This window comes from Aotus nancymaae, unplaced genomic scaffold, assembly GCF_030222135.1.
Source record: "Aotus nancymaae isolate 86718 unplaced genomic scaffold, 86718_ANA_hifiasm-v0.15.2.pri h1tg000058l, whole genome shotgun sequence".
In the NCBI taxonomy this organism is placed as follows: domain Eukaryota; kingdom Metazoa; phylum Chordata; class Mammalia; order Primates; family Aotidae; genus Aotus; species Aotus nancymaae.
In genome coordinates, this window is record NW_026988472.1 from 15,177,799 (window position 1) to 15,193,878 (window position 16,080).

Sequence of the window (16,080 nt, forward strand, 5' to 3'; positions counted from 1 at the left end):
TGAAACCATTCAATGGAAGTTTCTTATGATTTGCCTCACACCCAAGGAGGAATTGGGGCCCTGAAGAAAGACACCCCAGTCTGCCATCCTCTCAGCCGCCCAGCTTAATAGTGCACTAAGGAGCTGACGGTTAAATACCGTGCAGAAGGCTGAGGAGTGGTGATTCTGGGGCGGGACTCTTTGAGGCCCTAGGTGACCTCTCCGCCCAGGCACCCGCCCTCCCCGGGCCTAGGCGGCAGAGCTGCGGGCGGGGGCGGTGGCCCGGTGCTGCACCCGGCCTGCGCGTAGGCGGGCGGGCGGGCGGGGCTGCGCGTCCCGGCTCCCGGGGCGGGTAATATAGCGGCTCGCTGAGGCGCTGGTGCGCGGGGGCAGCGCGCGGCAGGCAGGCTGGCAGGCGGGCGGGCTGGCTGGCAGGCAGGGCTGGGATCGAGGCCCAGAAACCGGAGCAGCGGGCACCAGGGCGGCCTGGAACGGGGCGAGCGCCATGAGCAACAAATGCGACGTGGTCGTGGTGGGGGGCGGCATCTCAGGTCAGTCGCGGCTGTGCGCCCTCCTTCCCCTTCGCGCGCTCGGACAGGTGGCCGCCTAGGAGAGGCGCGCGGGGCGGCCGTGGGGCAGGGACTGACCCTGCAGCCCCCAGACTCTCCATGCACGGGGGGGGTTCCAGTGGGTCCGGAGAGCCGCGCACTGAACCCTCCTTTGGGGGCAATTTTGGGTGAGTTCCTGGACGCAGAGGCCGGAGGCTGGAAGCCTGTTGCAGGTCTGGGGCCAGATTAAACTTCTTCCCCCAAGGGAGGCCTTCGCTTGCTGGAATTTTCGAAGCCAGGAAAAGGGTTGGGAAGGTGGCACAAAGGTCAGTCGTTTGCTCCAACTGGACCTGAACACTCCGCATTCTCACTTGGAGCAAGCATGTGCCACATCGTATTGTTGTCCTGACATCAGGAAAACGACCTTGAACAGAAGAGGCTGGAGCCTGGCCAATCGATTGCCAAAGACTTTCCAGGCCCTCCTGATTCTCTGAGATTCTGTGATTGTCATGGATCTAACCCGAGGCTGCAGTGTCTTCTTGGCAAATGCGTGTTTTTCCTCTTATCCCTCTCCCACCCGCACTCCACCCCATCCCACTCCTAGCGCAGGATGGCCAAGCTGCAGCTTTGCTTTCTGGCCTAGCCCATATTTGGCAAGGATGGGGACAGAGACTACCCCCTCAGCCACAGGGGGCTGTGGACACCAAGGGCACCAAAAAATAGAAGCCAGAAGAAGGGAGAGGGGTAGTGGGGGAACTTACCCTCTGTGGAGGATGAGGCAGATCGTATGGGATGGGGTCAGTGGGAATCAGCATTGTCCTCAGCTCGACCTGTTTAATGGTCCCCTGGGCATGCTCTGGCCCACCTCCTAACGCTGCCTGGCACTTGAGCAGTAATTAGGACACCTCTAGACCCCGTGGATGTGTTGTCTAAGACTTGCTCTAAGGAGTTCTCAAGTAGCCTTCGGGAAGTAGGGGTCGTACTCCCTGAGAGGATGGCAGGGCAGAGTTGTTCTGACTCTCCTATGGGCTGGAGAAAAAACCAAGGCATTGAATGTTTGGTGCTGACTCTGGTCCTGTGCTCCTGCCTCTGCTCCAGCCTTCCTCCCCTTTGGGTGGGATCTCAGGCTACTGTGTCTGTCTAGCTGGCTCTGGTGAGCTCACCCATGCCAGGCCCCGTGCCTGGTGTTGCAGATACAATAGATGGGTAATCACAGCATGCTGACGTTGGCCAAGGCTGTGTATAAACTCAGTTTTCTTTCAGCATTTTTGTCATCTTCTCTCCTAGAGGAACTTGGACTTAAAAGCATACCTACTAGATGTTTTAGAAAGTTATTACTAAGTGCCTCTTGATGCTGCCTTGCATAGCACCCCATCTTATGAAAGCTGAAGCTTCTCTTTTCAGGCCCCCAAAGTCATTTTCTTACGAAAGTATGCCTGATGGGTTCAGAGTCTTCTATTTTCCCTTCGTGATTTGTCCCTTTGTGATTCATACTCCAAACTTTCAGTTTCGATCACATTACTCATGTTAGACTCATACGGAAAAGGTAGATAAGGGTTTAGCTATTTTTGCAAGCAATGGTGAAATGTCTGCATTCATCCTCTTAAACTTGAATCAAAACAAGGTACTGATGAGTAGGTCTGACTTTTCTCAAGAACATTCCACGGAACAGGCATTGCTCTAAGAACCAAGAAAGCAGGCTTCCAAGGCCCAGTCTTGCTCAATGCTTTATCTGCCACACAGGGATAACACTAATTAGTCATTGCTAGATTACAGGGCAAGTGAAACAGTGTTAGCAAAATAGCTTTTCAGAGTCTGAAATATGGCACAAGCCCCTCAAGAGTTTTACCCATTTATTCAGACAATAGGAATTGAGGGAGGCTGTGGTAGGGGATTCAAAAATGGATCATGTTGTTCTTGCCCTGGAAGACTTGTCAATTCAAAAGAGATGGGATACTCAGACAATACAAGGTAGAAGGTGGTGTGTGCCATGGGAGGGGTCCATTCATTCATTCACTATTCATTCATTCAATGAACATTTACTTCCTGTTCCACATTTTGTCCCAAAAGGACTAAAAGATTATTTATACAGGGCCATTGTTCCTGGGGCCCTCACAAGCTGATGTGGGAGACAGTCACGAATAATTACTACTCTTTGGCCTATGATAGGTGTTTTAGTAGTGCATATAAAATGTTCTAGGGAAGGTGATTGAAGAGAACATCAAACTCTGAGAAAATCTGAGAAGAACTCACAGAGTTGGTGACATCTGAACTACATCTTAAGGGATGAATATGAATTCACCAGAAGACTAGATGAAGAAAGCATTTTAAACTAAAGAGCAGCTTGCGTAAAACCACAAACGTGTGAAGGAACATGGTAACGCGTTTAGGAAAACTTAAGAACTTGAGTGCGGAGAGTTGGCGGAGGGGTCTGGTGGGAGAGAAAGCTAGAAAGGTCAGTTGGGATGAATTGTGGGGTGCCTTGTATGTCGGAACGATTTCGCTCTTTCTGTGGTCAATGAATAGCACGGATATTTTATTCACAGAGTGCCATGCATCAAATGACATGTGTCACATCTGGTGGTGATAATAGCAAAAAGAGGGATATGAAGAAGAGGGAGAGAAGGATTTGGGGAAAGATAGGACGTCTAGAGTTGGAGGTTCTGGGAGGACACCCAGGGAGAGAAATCTAGCCCTAGGAAAGAAATTGGGGTTACAAATGTGTATGACAGAGGTTTTAATAGATGAAATGGCCAAAATCAAGAGTGTAGTGTGTAGGATTTTAGAATTAGTAGGTGACCAACACAATGATTTATGTTTAAAAGTCTCTGGATTTGACTCTGTGTTCTAAACTTTGTTAATAATTAAACTTGGGACATTCTGGCAACTCCCTGATAATTTTCAAAGCTGTCAGCAAACTTTAATCACTCCCTTTGGGATAAACAGAGATGTACTGGGAGGATAGCTTGTTAATATATAACTTTCTTTTTAATATTTTAAAAGTTCCAGGATTGTTGTAGACCAGCTTTTTAGAAATGTGTATGGTATAGAAATGAGCATTCGCTGAAATCTCTTTTACCCAAGGGGCAGGTCATCTCCAGAGACTTGGCAGAGCAATGACATATCCCACATGGAACTGGACAGCAGCACGTTGCTTCTGTCCTGCATCCCTCAGTTTCAGTGTTTGGGTTGGTGGAACCATGGGAACTGTGTTTTGCAATTCTGGAATAGTTCTTGTTCAATCCCCAAAAGCTAAAAAAGGCAACTTGAAGCAGAAAAAAGAAAGTTTTGGCCAGGCTTGGGAGAGGAGATTTGGTCATTTGAGGGTGGCAGGCACTTGTTTGAGATCCCTGGAAGTGATGGAACCAGACTTCCAAATTGTAACCAATACCTAGAAGGTGATCTTTGTGGCAAGGAGAGCAAGCCTAGCTGCAGGCTAGAGGTACTGGCCTGGGCAGGGAATGTTAGAGATGGCTCACAAGGGGTCATGAGTTGAGGTTTGTGGTGGGCAGATGTGGCTCATGTGTTAATGGCAAAGCCTCCTCACCTTTGTGAAGAAAAATAGAGAACTTCCCCGGGCTCCTGTACCCCACTTGAATATCCTAAAAAATAATAATTATATAGATGTGCCTGGAAATTTGTGTCTTCTAGTCAAGGAAAGAATACACAGAGGTAATGCAGTAATATTAAAAGAACATACGCTTTAACTTGGAAGGCTGAGACGGGAGGATTGTTTGAGCCTGAGAGTTCGAGACCAGCCCTGGCAACATAAGGAGACGTGGTCTCTAAAAAAAAAATAAAAATAAAAAATGGCTGGGTATGGAGGAATGCAGCTTTAATCCCAGCTACTCTGGAGGCTGAGGTGGGAAGATTGCTTAAGTCCAGGAGTTCGAGGCTGCAGTGAGCTGCGATCATGCCATTGTACCCCAACGTGGGCCACAGACAAAGACTGTCTATAAAAAAAGACGGGAGTGGGGAGAATAGGCTTGATTCATATTATTCAGTGTTAAACAAACTGGTTATGAATCTCATTTCCTATGCTCACCTATGTGGAACCCTAAAAGGTACATAACCTTCCTGTATTTCAGCTGCCTCATCTTTAACATGAGACTCATAATGCCTTACTGGCAGGCTTGTTTCAAGGATTGGAAAGAATGCACATGCAGGACCATAAACAGTGATCACTTTGACTTTGGCTTATAGTTGCCATACTCTACCTTTTTGGAAATATATCCTTCTTTGTCTTATAGAGTTTATCAATCTAAGGGAGCAAGAAACAGGCATTTCTAGGTAATCACTTATTTTCACCAACCAATAGTTTTTCTGGATGTGCAGCATAGAGAAGGTGACAACAGGATGCTATGTATACATGTAGGCATCAGTTCAGCCTCATCCTGCCTCAGCCCATTCCTTTATCTCCCTGCAAGAGGCCTGAGGAACTTAGGCTCACCTTAGGCTCTGGGACCTACAGGGTTCCTCATCAGGATGTATTTTGGAAGCCTTAGATCTGTACTTCAGCCTCACCTCAACCTGGCTGTTATTCCAGTTCTGATCTGGTCTTCATTTTGGCCACTTGATTCCTGTCTTAACTACAATAGAAGATAAATGCATTAATAATATTATTTAATAGTAAATGATAAGAAAGGTAGCATATCAAGCATTGTCTACACGTTGTGCAAAGTGTTAGAAGCTTGATTAAAATGACAAAAGCTTTGTGAAGGTTAAGAATGACAAAACCTTGTTCTTTCTGCTTGATTCTAATACACTTGGGACACAGTGATGGGGCCGGTTGGTGGGCTGTGTGAGCATAGCCAGTTGTTACTAGAGTCACAATTTCTAGGCCCTTATGTGTCAGATGAATGTCAGAGATGGTTGTGGTAGGGGATTCAAAAATGATCATGTTGCTCTTGCCCTGGAAGACTTGTCAATTCAAGAAGGGAGATGGGATACTTAGATAATACAAGGTAGAAGGTGCTGCATGCCATGGGAGGGGACCATTCATTCATTCATTATTCATTCATTCAATGAACATTGAATGAATCAGAAGTCACCAGGGCAGGTTTGAGGTTTGGCTTGACCATTGACAATGGCCACAATTTCCTTCTCCTCTGACTGGTTATTGAGGTGTAGGCTCCCTGCCATACACACAGGGGCAGTGGTAGAGCACAGGGGTTAAAAGCAAGGGATCTACCCTTGTTCCACCAGTAACTAGCTCTTCCAACTTGGGCAAAATAGTTAACCTTCCCATACCTTAGTTTTCTCATTTGGAAATGGGGGTAATAATGGTATCTATTTCATAAAGTGGCTGAGAGGATTAAAAGAGAAAATACATGTCAAGTGCTTGGGATGTGGCTTGGCACTTGGCAGACACACAATAGATATTGGTTATTATTGTTCATCAGGCTGACAGACGTCCGCTAGCAACTAGTGGTCTGATGTGCCAGTGTGCCAGCTTCCTCACTGTCAAACTTTGGGTTGAGAAAGTGGTTTGTGGCTGTGCATGTGAATGCACTGACACACATACACATATGAACATGCACACACACGCACACACACACACATTCAGGGAACATTAGCCTGTAACAGGGATGCTGTTTCCAAGCCCTGTTTTCTTGGCTTGTATATGATTTGCTAACACAGATGATGTGAGAAAGTCAGTAGCTTAATTTTTTAAAGAAAGCTTTAACTCTAATTATTTTAATATATATTTAAGAGATAAATATGTCAGAAACTATAAATGCAAAACATTCCTATATGAAGAGGAAGGAGGATAACACAGCTGTTAAACACAAGGGCACTTGAGGCCTGGGGCTTGAGTTCGAATCCCATCTGTTCCCTTAAATGTGGAACTTGGGCAGTAGTAATGGTGGTTAGTTTTTCTGTGGAGTTCAATTACAGATGATTTTCATTTTTTTTCATTTTCTGTAATTCACAGATTTTCACAGTAAATATGTATTATTTCTGCAATTCATGTTTCCAGAAACACCATACTCTTCCCTCACTAAAAGAATTCCTCAAAGTATAAATCATCAAGATGGAATGTGACTGCATCTTTCATTTATATCAGTGGCCTTTCTTCTTAAAAATATTTGAGGGAAATTTCGTTATTAATAAATGTGGTTATTGGCCAGATGCGGTGGCTCATGCCTGTAATCCCAGCACTTTGGGAGGCCGTGGTGGGTGGATCACTTGAGGTCAGGAGTTCAAGACCAGCCTGGCCAACATGGTGAAACCCTGTCTCTACTAAAAATGCAAAAATTAGCCAGGCGTGGTGGCACACACCTGAGTCTCAAGCTAGTTGGGAGGCAGAGACAGGGGAATTACTTCAACCTGGGAGGCGGAGGTTACAGTGAGCCGAGATTGTGCCACTGCACTCCAGCCTGGGTGACAGGGTGAGACTCTGTCTCATATAAATAAATAAATGAATGTGGTTATTATTCTTCAATTTATCCTTCTGCAAAAGATGCCCTGCTAGATAGCAAAAGCTCTTCCGAAGAGCTTGTTTCTTCAATTCGTGTTAGTATTTCTTCAGCCAAGTTTCTTCGATTTGTCTTGGTACTTCAAAAGTGGGGGAATGTCCCTGGGCTAACTCATAGAATGCTCAATAAATGTTAACTTTGTTATTTTTACAAGTTACTGGGCAGTACTTAATCGAGGGCACTCTGGAATCTTGCAAGATCGAATACCCGTGTAGGGTGCAAAAGTGAGCCAAACTGAGGAGCCATGTTCAAGTGTATTGTGTGTCTGAAAAAAGAGTGTTTTCAGCCCCATAAGAGAATGCTGTGGAAATTTGCTCAGGTTAAATGTGCAACATTACGCTTTTGCAAGGATCTCATTCATAAGCTGGGCTTAACTTATTAGTAATGTGTCTGCGTAAAAGTTGTTATTTCCCCTAAGAGGAGGACATAATGGTATGAAATTCCTTCCTGATTTTGAGCATTCAAAGAACAAACTTCTTCCAAGCTAAAATATGCTTTGCTTTAATAGAATCATTGGTGACTGAAGATGGAAGCATCTTTACAGTTTTACCTACTAGTTAAGATCGCTTGGTTTTACATCCAAGAAAAAGCACATTTTGAGAGGGCAAAGGGCTGGCTCCAGACCTCACAGCCACTTCTTTTGAATAAAACTACTGTTCTGAAGGATAAGCCCTCAGCCTTAGGAGAAAATGCAAACAGAAGGAAAACCTGATCAAATGGTGCTGGGTGAGAGGTTAGAATCACTAATACTTTGAATGCACTATTTCTGCTTTCTGTTTTCATGTTCACAAAATGGATCCATCTTTGGCCTCCTCCATTAACTCAGTAAATAAAGATACAGAAAGCCGACTCCCTGTTAGCAATGTTTCCCAAGTCAGCATACATTTATTTACTGAAGGAAGGTATAGAAGAAGAGTAAGACTAAGTTCCTACCCTCAGGAAACTGAAAATGCAGATGGAGACACAAGACTAGCATACACATGCAATAAGGAACAATTAAAAATAATATGTAATTGAATTCTGAACTGTGGGACCCAAGGACTAAGTTAGAAGAATCATTAAAGACCCCAGGAGTTGGAGAAGGTCTCATTAAGGGTGTAGAATTTAGCAGGTTCTGACGAACAGTCCAGGTTTGGGAGGGTAGAGAAGAGAGAGACTTTAAAGATGGGAGGAATCATTTAAATCATAGGGCCAGAGGCAGGTGATATTTATTTGTTTAGAGACAGAGTTTTGCTCTTGTTGCCCAGGCTGGAGTGCAATGGCGCCATCTCGGCTCACTGCAACCTCTGCCTTCCGGGTAGCTGGGATTACAGGAATGCACCATCATGCCCAGCTAATTTTGTATTTTTAGTAGAGACGCAGTTTCTCCATGTTGGTCAGGCTGGTCCCGAACTCCTGACCGCAAATGTTCTGCCCTCCCTGGCCTCCCAAAGTGCTGGGATTACAGGCATGTTATTCTAGAAAGTCCAGCTTGTCTAGAATGAAAGGATGGGGAGACATGTGGAGGAAAGTTAGTAGGAGGCAGGCAGGATCCAAAAATGAGAGACTGAAAAACAAAGTGAATAGTTAAGTTTCTTTGCGGTCGTAAATAGGGAGCCATTGACAGTTTATGCTATAAAGATAAGGTGGACAGTCGTGTGCCTGATGGCCAGGGAAGCCAAGACATGGACAGAAATTCCGGAACAGGTTGAGAGGTGGTCAGCTGATTATAATGTATTGGGTTATTCTGAATGCCCAAGGGAGGTTTCAAGAGAAATGGGGATAGAAAGAAGGCGAGAATGAGGAGAAGGAAGTGTTCAAAGATGCAATTTGCTTTCTTCATTGTCTTTCTGGCAGCCTATCCAGAAAAGAAATATCACAAACAATGACTAATGTCTTCCCTCCAAAGTTTTATCATTGGAATTGAGAGACTTCTTTAAAAAAATAAAAACAGAGATTTTCTTCTCAAGAAGAGCTATGATTCAATTCACTAAATGATAAAATGTGTATTTCTGGCAATCTCAAACCGAAAGTTCATCTTATTTGTTATATAAAAACTGTCAACTGGGCGCGATGGCTCACACCTGTAAGGCTAAGAAGGGCGGATCACAAGGTCAGGAGATTGAGACCATCCTGGCCAACATGATGAAACTCCACCTCTACTAAAAATACAACAGTTACCTGGGCACCGCGGCCTGTGCCTGTAGTCCCAGCTACTCAGGAGGCTGAGGCAGGAGAATTGCTTGAACCCAGGAGGCGGAGGTTGCAGTGAGCCGAGGTTGCACCATTGTACTCCAGCCTGGTGACAGAACAAGACTCTATCTCAAAATAAAACAGAAAAAAAATGGAATTTCTATTTCTGGGTCCTTGAGGAATCGCCACACTGTCTTCCATCAAAAACGATGAGTTCGTGTCCTTTGTAGGGACATGGATGAATCTGGAAACCATCATTCTGAGCAAACTGACACAAGAACAGAAAATCAAACACCGCATGTTCTCACTCATAGGTGGATGTTGAACAATGAGAACACATGGACACAGGGAGGGGAGCATCACACACTGGGGTCTATCAGGGGGAAATAGGGGAGGGACAGCGGGGGGTGGGGAGTTGGGGAGAGATATCATGGGGAGAAATGCCAGATATAGGTGATGGGGAGGAAGGCAACAAATCACACTGCCATGTGTGTACCTATGCAACAATCTTGCATGTTCTTCACATGTACCCCAAAACCTAAAATGCAATAAAAAAAAATTAAAAATATATATATTAAAAAAAGCCAGAAACCAGAAAACAAAAAACAAAAACCTGTCATGGAAACCTTTTGTTTTGTGAGATCAGAAAACATCTTCAGGTAGGTTTTAAATGTTAGTCATCTTACCATAGTCTCCATTTAATGGCATCTTAAATGTCATATACTATCTAATTTCCAATTCATATCTGAAATTTGAGCTCTTGATCTTATGTTAGGCATCTCTTAGCTAGGCCGTTTTTAATTCTAGTCTCTTTCTCATCAACATTTATCGGAGTTACACAATGATGTAGGTGTCCTACTAGATCCTTAGTTTTATTTGCTCTCCTTCTGGCTGAAATAATCCTCTCTTTTGCTTAGCCTCTCCAACATTTCTAATGATTCTTTTAATTGAATTTGGAATTCTGACTTCTTATTTTGAAGTTAGGGCTACTTTTTATTCCTATGATCCCAGTTGTGTGTGTGTATTAAATTGTGTGTTGATAATTTTGTCTTTAATTTTATCTCACTTCTTTGGGTTATTTTCCAGTTTTCCACATTAAAGAAACAAGCTCATTGGAAGAGCTTTTGTTATCCATCAAAGCATCTTTTTTCAGAATGCTAAAGTGAAGAATTAATAACCAAATTAGTTAATAACCAAAATTATTTCAAACATTTTGTAAGAAGAAAGGTCACCGAGAAATGAGAGATGCAATCACATTCCATCTTGATGTTCTATGGTTTGAGGATTTTTTTTAGAGAGATGTGAATGTCTTTTTTAATAACATGAATTGCAGAAATAATACATATTAATTGTGAAAAATCTGTAAATTACAGAAAATGGCAAAAAGAAAATGAAAATCATCCATAATTGAACTCCACAAAACACCATTGTTACTATTGCCACCTATATTTTCTTTATGCAAACTTTATTGTATTTACTGTATTTATTTGTATCCCTTTTAAAAATAGACACCAACATATTATGAATGTTTAACCATGTCTTAAATGTTTTTCCATAATTTTATAACATTAGTTCATATGATTGTATTATAACTCCTATAGGAGTTATATGATTCTATTATAACTCCTTCATTCTATAGTCAATAGGATGATTGTATCAATCTCCTATTGCTGAAAATTTGTGTTTTTTTCAAAATTTCTGCCATTTTCAACAAAGTTGTTATGAACCTAAATTGTTGTGCATCACTCTGATTGTTTCTTTAGGAAGTTTCCAGAGATAAATGTTAGGAATCCTTTTAAGGCATTTAATAATTATTGCAAAATTGTCACCCCAAGGAAATTTTACCAATTTACCTTATGATGGAATTGTAATAATGGACTTCTTAGCCATTTCAATAGGAAACCAACATTTCCTTCCCACTCAACCATCCCCCAGACAGTACAGAAATAATCAAGATTCTTCACCAGTTTGTAGTTGTAATTTAATGAAGTTGTAGGCACTACAAATTAAAAACATCTTCAGTTTTGAAACATATTAGTGACGGCAAGTAAATTTTGCCCTCTGTAACATTCAGGGAAGCTGTTTTTCACAATTATTACCTTATGACTACCATTATCTACCGGGAACATATACTTTTATAGTACTTTTAAATTTATTGGGTACCATCTAGCCTGTGCTTCCAGAAGTTTGGCATCATTAATTAGATAACTGTTGTGTTTCCGTGCAGAAAAGAAAAGAAAATAGCCCTGTAACAAACCATTTTCTACGATTAATTATTTTTACCCATCTAGATAAAACATGAATATAGCCTTTGTTCACAGCCTATTGAAACAGCTGATCAAACAGCTGTTTCATGTTTTACATTTTAATTTCTTCTCTATTTTGCATTCAAATCCTGTGATAGAGTTTAGTTTATTTAGGAGACCCATAAGATATAGTTGACTGTTTCAGAATAGCCCTTTCATATGGTGCCAGTTAGTCAAAATCAAACAGCCCTTGTTAACCACCCATGATAAATACACATAAAGGCGTGCACTAAAAGAGTTGTCCTCGTTTCATCAAATGTATTTCCCTATGTCATTGTTTCCGCAGGGAAGAAAAAGAAATGTGTTCATTCGTTAATTCATTCAGTCATTCAATAAACCCTTATCGAGTGCCTATTTACCAAACATTGGGCTAGGTGTGAGAATACACAGATGGGTAATACGTGTGCCCATCTTTCAGGGGTACACCAAGCAGAAGGAGGCAGACATGTACAGGTGAGTGTTCTGAGGGATGATGGGTGCTGAGAAAGACATGCTTATCTGGATCAGATGAGACAGAGAAGAGGAGGGTGGCAGCTTCACCTCTAAGGCCTCAGAGGCCTTGAAGGAGGATTTGGCAATAGAATTTACTGGAGAGATGATAACCAGCAAATTCAAATATTCTTCCTTGACATATACCTTTAAGTGGTTGGAACTTAAATCTATATTCTAATGTACATAGAGTGTTGAAATTTCACTTTCACTGTTTGTATAGTGGATGCTATACTAGGCTATCCTACTACCTTCAGGACCTCCTGAGAGTGTTGTCTGCTGCTGGCTCATAGCTGAGTCCCTCTCTAAAAGTCACCCTTGACTGAAGGGAGCTGACTCGCTCAGGCCTTCATACCCTCTTGCTTTAATCCGGGACAAATCTGAAGGGCCATATTACCCTGAGAGCTCACTGTAGGACTGACTGATTTCTCTGTTGTGATTGCATCTCTCAGTTCAACTCCTTTCTCTGCCCAATCCTGCTTCCCTTCTTTATATGTGTTGAAACCTGATAAAGCTTCCATATGCAAACCCAGGGGACCCTAAGCTAGACAGAGGATGATTGAACAGCATTTTTGCTCTGTCACAAGATGTTCTAATCATGATGCTTCAATCACTTGGAGGGAAAAGCAATTAAAGGGCATGAGCTTTTTCATGTTCTTTAACGGCCTCTACCAAGGATGCAAGAGGCCGGTTCGGCCTGGGGAGAGTGATTAGCCTCATCAGTTTTGGATAATCACTCTTTGGTGCCCGAGAGCCCCCAAGGTAAGGGTGAAAGGTAGAGGTTGATCACTATGCTGGCCCAAACACTCTCTGGAGAATCCCATTCTTCTCTTACTGCTCTGTGTGCTGATTCAGAGCTGAAACTTAGGGCTTCTGATCTGGAAGTGCTTGAAATATGGATTCCTTTCTTTACTGGAGAAATCTGTGGCAGTACAGCTAAGAGAGAAATCATGAAACAGACAGCCTTAATCTGTGAAGACCGGCTACAGAAGGTTGGAAGCTGTCCATCTATTCCAATCCACCATTTTGGATCCAGCTCAGATTCTGGGTTCTTAGAAAAATAGTGCTGTTGGCACATACCTATATTCTTCCCCTTATCCTGTGACCATTTTATGCAACTTCCTGTAGGATTTCTCACAGGGTGTTGAAAATGCTGAAAGTGATTATAAAAAATAGACAGTGGAGTTCTTGATGGATAAGGGAGAAAGGGAGGTTATGAGGGAGAAACCTGGTTTATAGATTCAAATGGAGACGTTACTAGATTTGAGGTCTTTGTCTTGTTAAAGAATATGTATATTAGAGCAATTTGAGCAAGTGAACTAGAAAGATAGGAAATCATGATTGCGAGGGGGTGCTCTGTAGGGTTTTGACAATCAAGCTTTTGATTGTACTACTTGGAAATTACCATTGTTTAAATCAGTTGCAAAATTTGAATCAGCATGTCCAGAGATTTCATTTTCTATGTGATTCAAAAAAATAATTTAAGAGTCAGAAAAATGGTTTTATTTCATATTATTTTTTATTTACTAATCTGCTATTGGTTTTACATCAAGGCAGAAGAGACAACTATCCCTTTAATCTAAGTTTAGAGATTGAAAAGTCCTTCTGTTTTATTCAGAAAGGCAGGAATCGCACACTTTGAGGTCCTAAAGATTCGAAGTAGGTCTCTGTTAAAATTGCATGCAGGTCACTGGGGAAGCTAACCCCTCCACTGCTGATTTGCTATGTGAGTGATGTACAGCAGGATGAGGAAGGGAAACAAAGCAAGGTGCTCACACTACAGCAATGCAAAGCAGCTGGGAGACAAAGGCAGGCTTTATCTCTCAGCTTGTTTTCTTGAACATGATTAGAAAAGCATAGAAAAAAGTCAGAGGCTGTACAAAATTTAGCATTATTTAAAGTCCAGTGGGAACAGCACTTTGTCCTATTCCAAAACAAATTATAATAGAGAGAGAAATCCTGTCCTTCCCATACCCCATCAAACTACACTTTATGCAGCTGGACCATTAGTGTTATGATACCAGTAGCACTTTGAGAATTCTGTTCTCTGATTGAAAAAGCAAAAGCCTGTTGTTTATGGAAGAGTCTGTAAAAGGAAATTGCGGGCTAGTTTTCAACCCGGTGATTCAGCCTCATATTTACTATCTACCCGAAATCATTGCTGGCAACACGCCATTCTATCCCTGTCTGTCTGCTACAAGGCTTTCATTTAGAAAACATTAACTGAATGCCTCCTGTATGCTAAGTTCTAGGAATGAACAATCAGGTTCCAGTTCAACACATGCACACACACACACACAAGAACTGATGTGAAATGACATTTTCTGTGCTTATTTATTTTTGGCACATGCACAAAAATGTACTTTTTAAATGAAAGAAGCCTCCTGGTGCCTTGAAACAGCTTACCTTTGGACAAGATCACTTTGGCTTTGCTTTCCAAGTCTCTGTCCTCTGCTAGCTTTTTTAGTTTTACTCATAGGTGGTATGATACTTCTAGCCTTATACGGGGTATAAGTAGAATATCGTACGTGCCTTTTATGTTAACAGAAATTGGGCTGCACACAGGAACGGTCAATATCTGAAAGGAAATCACATGGTCCTAGTTGATAAAAGGCAGAACATCCAAAATATACCACCTGTGTCCTGCTTCTCTCCCTTTGTTCCTTTCTCTCTGATATCATAGAGAATGTGTCCAAGGGGGCAATGAATTTTCCGTAGATAAATCAGTTGGCCAGTCCACAGTATTGAGCTTCCAGTGGAACAGGTCTGAGAAATGGGGAAAAATACAAAGAGGTTGAGATGACAGTAAGTAGGAAAGGTAAAAGCATTTTGCATGTAGAAGAAAAATCATTTGGGGCGTGCGCTTGCTTTATTTCTGGGTTTTAGTTTGTGATCAGAAAATGAGCAGAAGCTGATGAAAGTGGGAAAGCATTTCTTTTCTCCTACTGTGTTCTTTAAAAAATATACTTCACCAAACATATTTTTTAAAATCTGGCTTCCTTCCCCATAGATAAATTTATTTGAAAGGAGACTGTAGGTTTAAAGGTTGCTTGAGAATAAATTTAAAATTAATCTCTAAAATTAAAGGCATTCGTGAATTTTGAAATTCTATTGAATATATATGTATGTGCAAAGATGTTTGAATACTTTTTCTTAGGAAAAAAGGGATTTTAAAAAAGAAGTATTAACACTTAGAATTTAAAGAAGCTTTTAAATTATACATCCTATATGTAAATTTTAGCGTCATTTTTCAATATTTTTAAATGCAATGAAGATCTCAATGACAGGTGAAGAATGATGTCTGCAAGTAATTTTTAAATGAGAGCTTATTCAATTTTGTAATTATAGCTATATGTGAAGAACAAACAAAATACATGTGCCAAATATAATAACAGCAGTATCTCTCTGGTATTTATAAAGGACTTTGGTTACCTATAATTCTTGTACACATGATAAGAAAAGGAAAGTAAATTTTTTCCTCAACAAATACAGCCTTCCTATAAGGTGGTATGTATAGTATATTGGTTTGTATAATTCATACATTAAGTAAAAGGAAAGAAAAAGATGAGGAGTGGAAACACTTATACTGCTTTCTAGTTGAATATTGTTTTTTTCATCTTTGGCATCTGAGTTTTGTAGCATAGTGCAGTATGAGGTGTTTAGTGCCTATAAACTGTTACTTAACTAATACTGTTTTCTAAAATACTTGCCATGATCTAAGAAAAGAATTTCTAGTTTCTTGTGCTATGTATTAACTGGGCATTCTAAAACATCACTTCTCCTCATCCCTCCCATGATAGCACAATTTCCTGCTTCCCTCCTAAATCACTAGCTGCTCCAGCAGTCTCCATTGCCAGCTCCCTTCCCCTGCCTGTTCCTACTTCTTTGGCCAGTAATGTTTCCTGTTTCAGGAAATGGAACCACATTCCGGCCAGGTTTCAAGCCAAGAGCCTTGACATTTGTAGCAGACATTGTAGGGATCCCACCAAATCCCCTTAGCACTTATTTTCACACACACGAACTTAAGGCCTCTGTCTGCTACAAGCTTTTGCCTGCGGGCTTTCTCTGGCCACTGGAGCTCCTCTTGGCTCATATCCAGGCAGGCGA

At 41.8% G+C, this 16,080-nt stretch overlaps 1 protein-coding gene across 1 annotated transcript in view; it reads left to right on the plus strand.

Annotated features, from left to right (window-relative positions):
* The first annotated feature begins 333 nt into the window (after positions 1-333).
* Positions 334-16,080, plus strand: part of MAOB (monoamine oxidase B) — a 113,089-nt gene continuing 97,342 nt past the window's right edge. Inside the window, exon 1 of the mRNA XM_021673282.2 lies at positions 334-530. Coding sequence (XP_021528957.2) covers positions 485-530 — 46 coding nt within the window. The 5' untranslated portion in view covers positions 334-484. The remainder of the gene's footprint in view (positions 531-16,080) is intronic.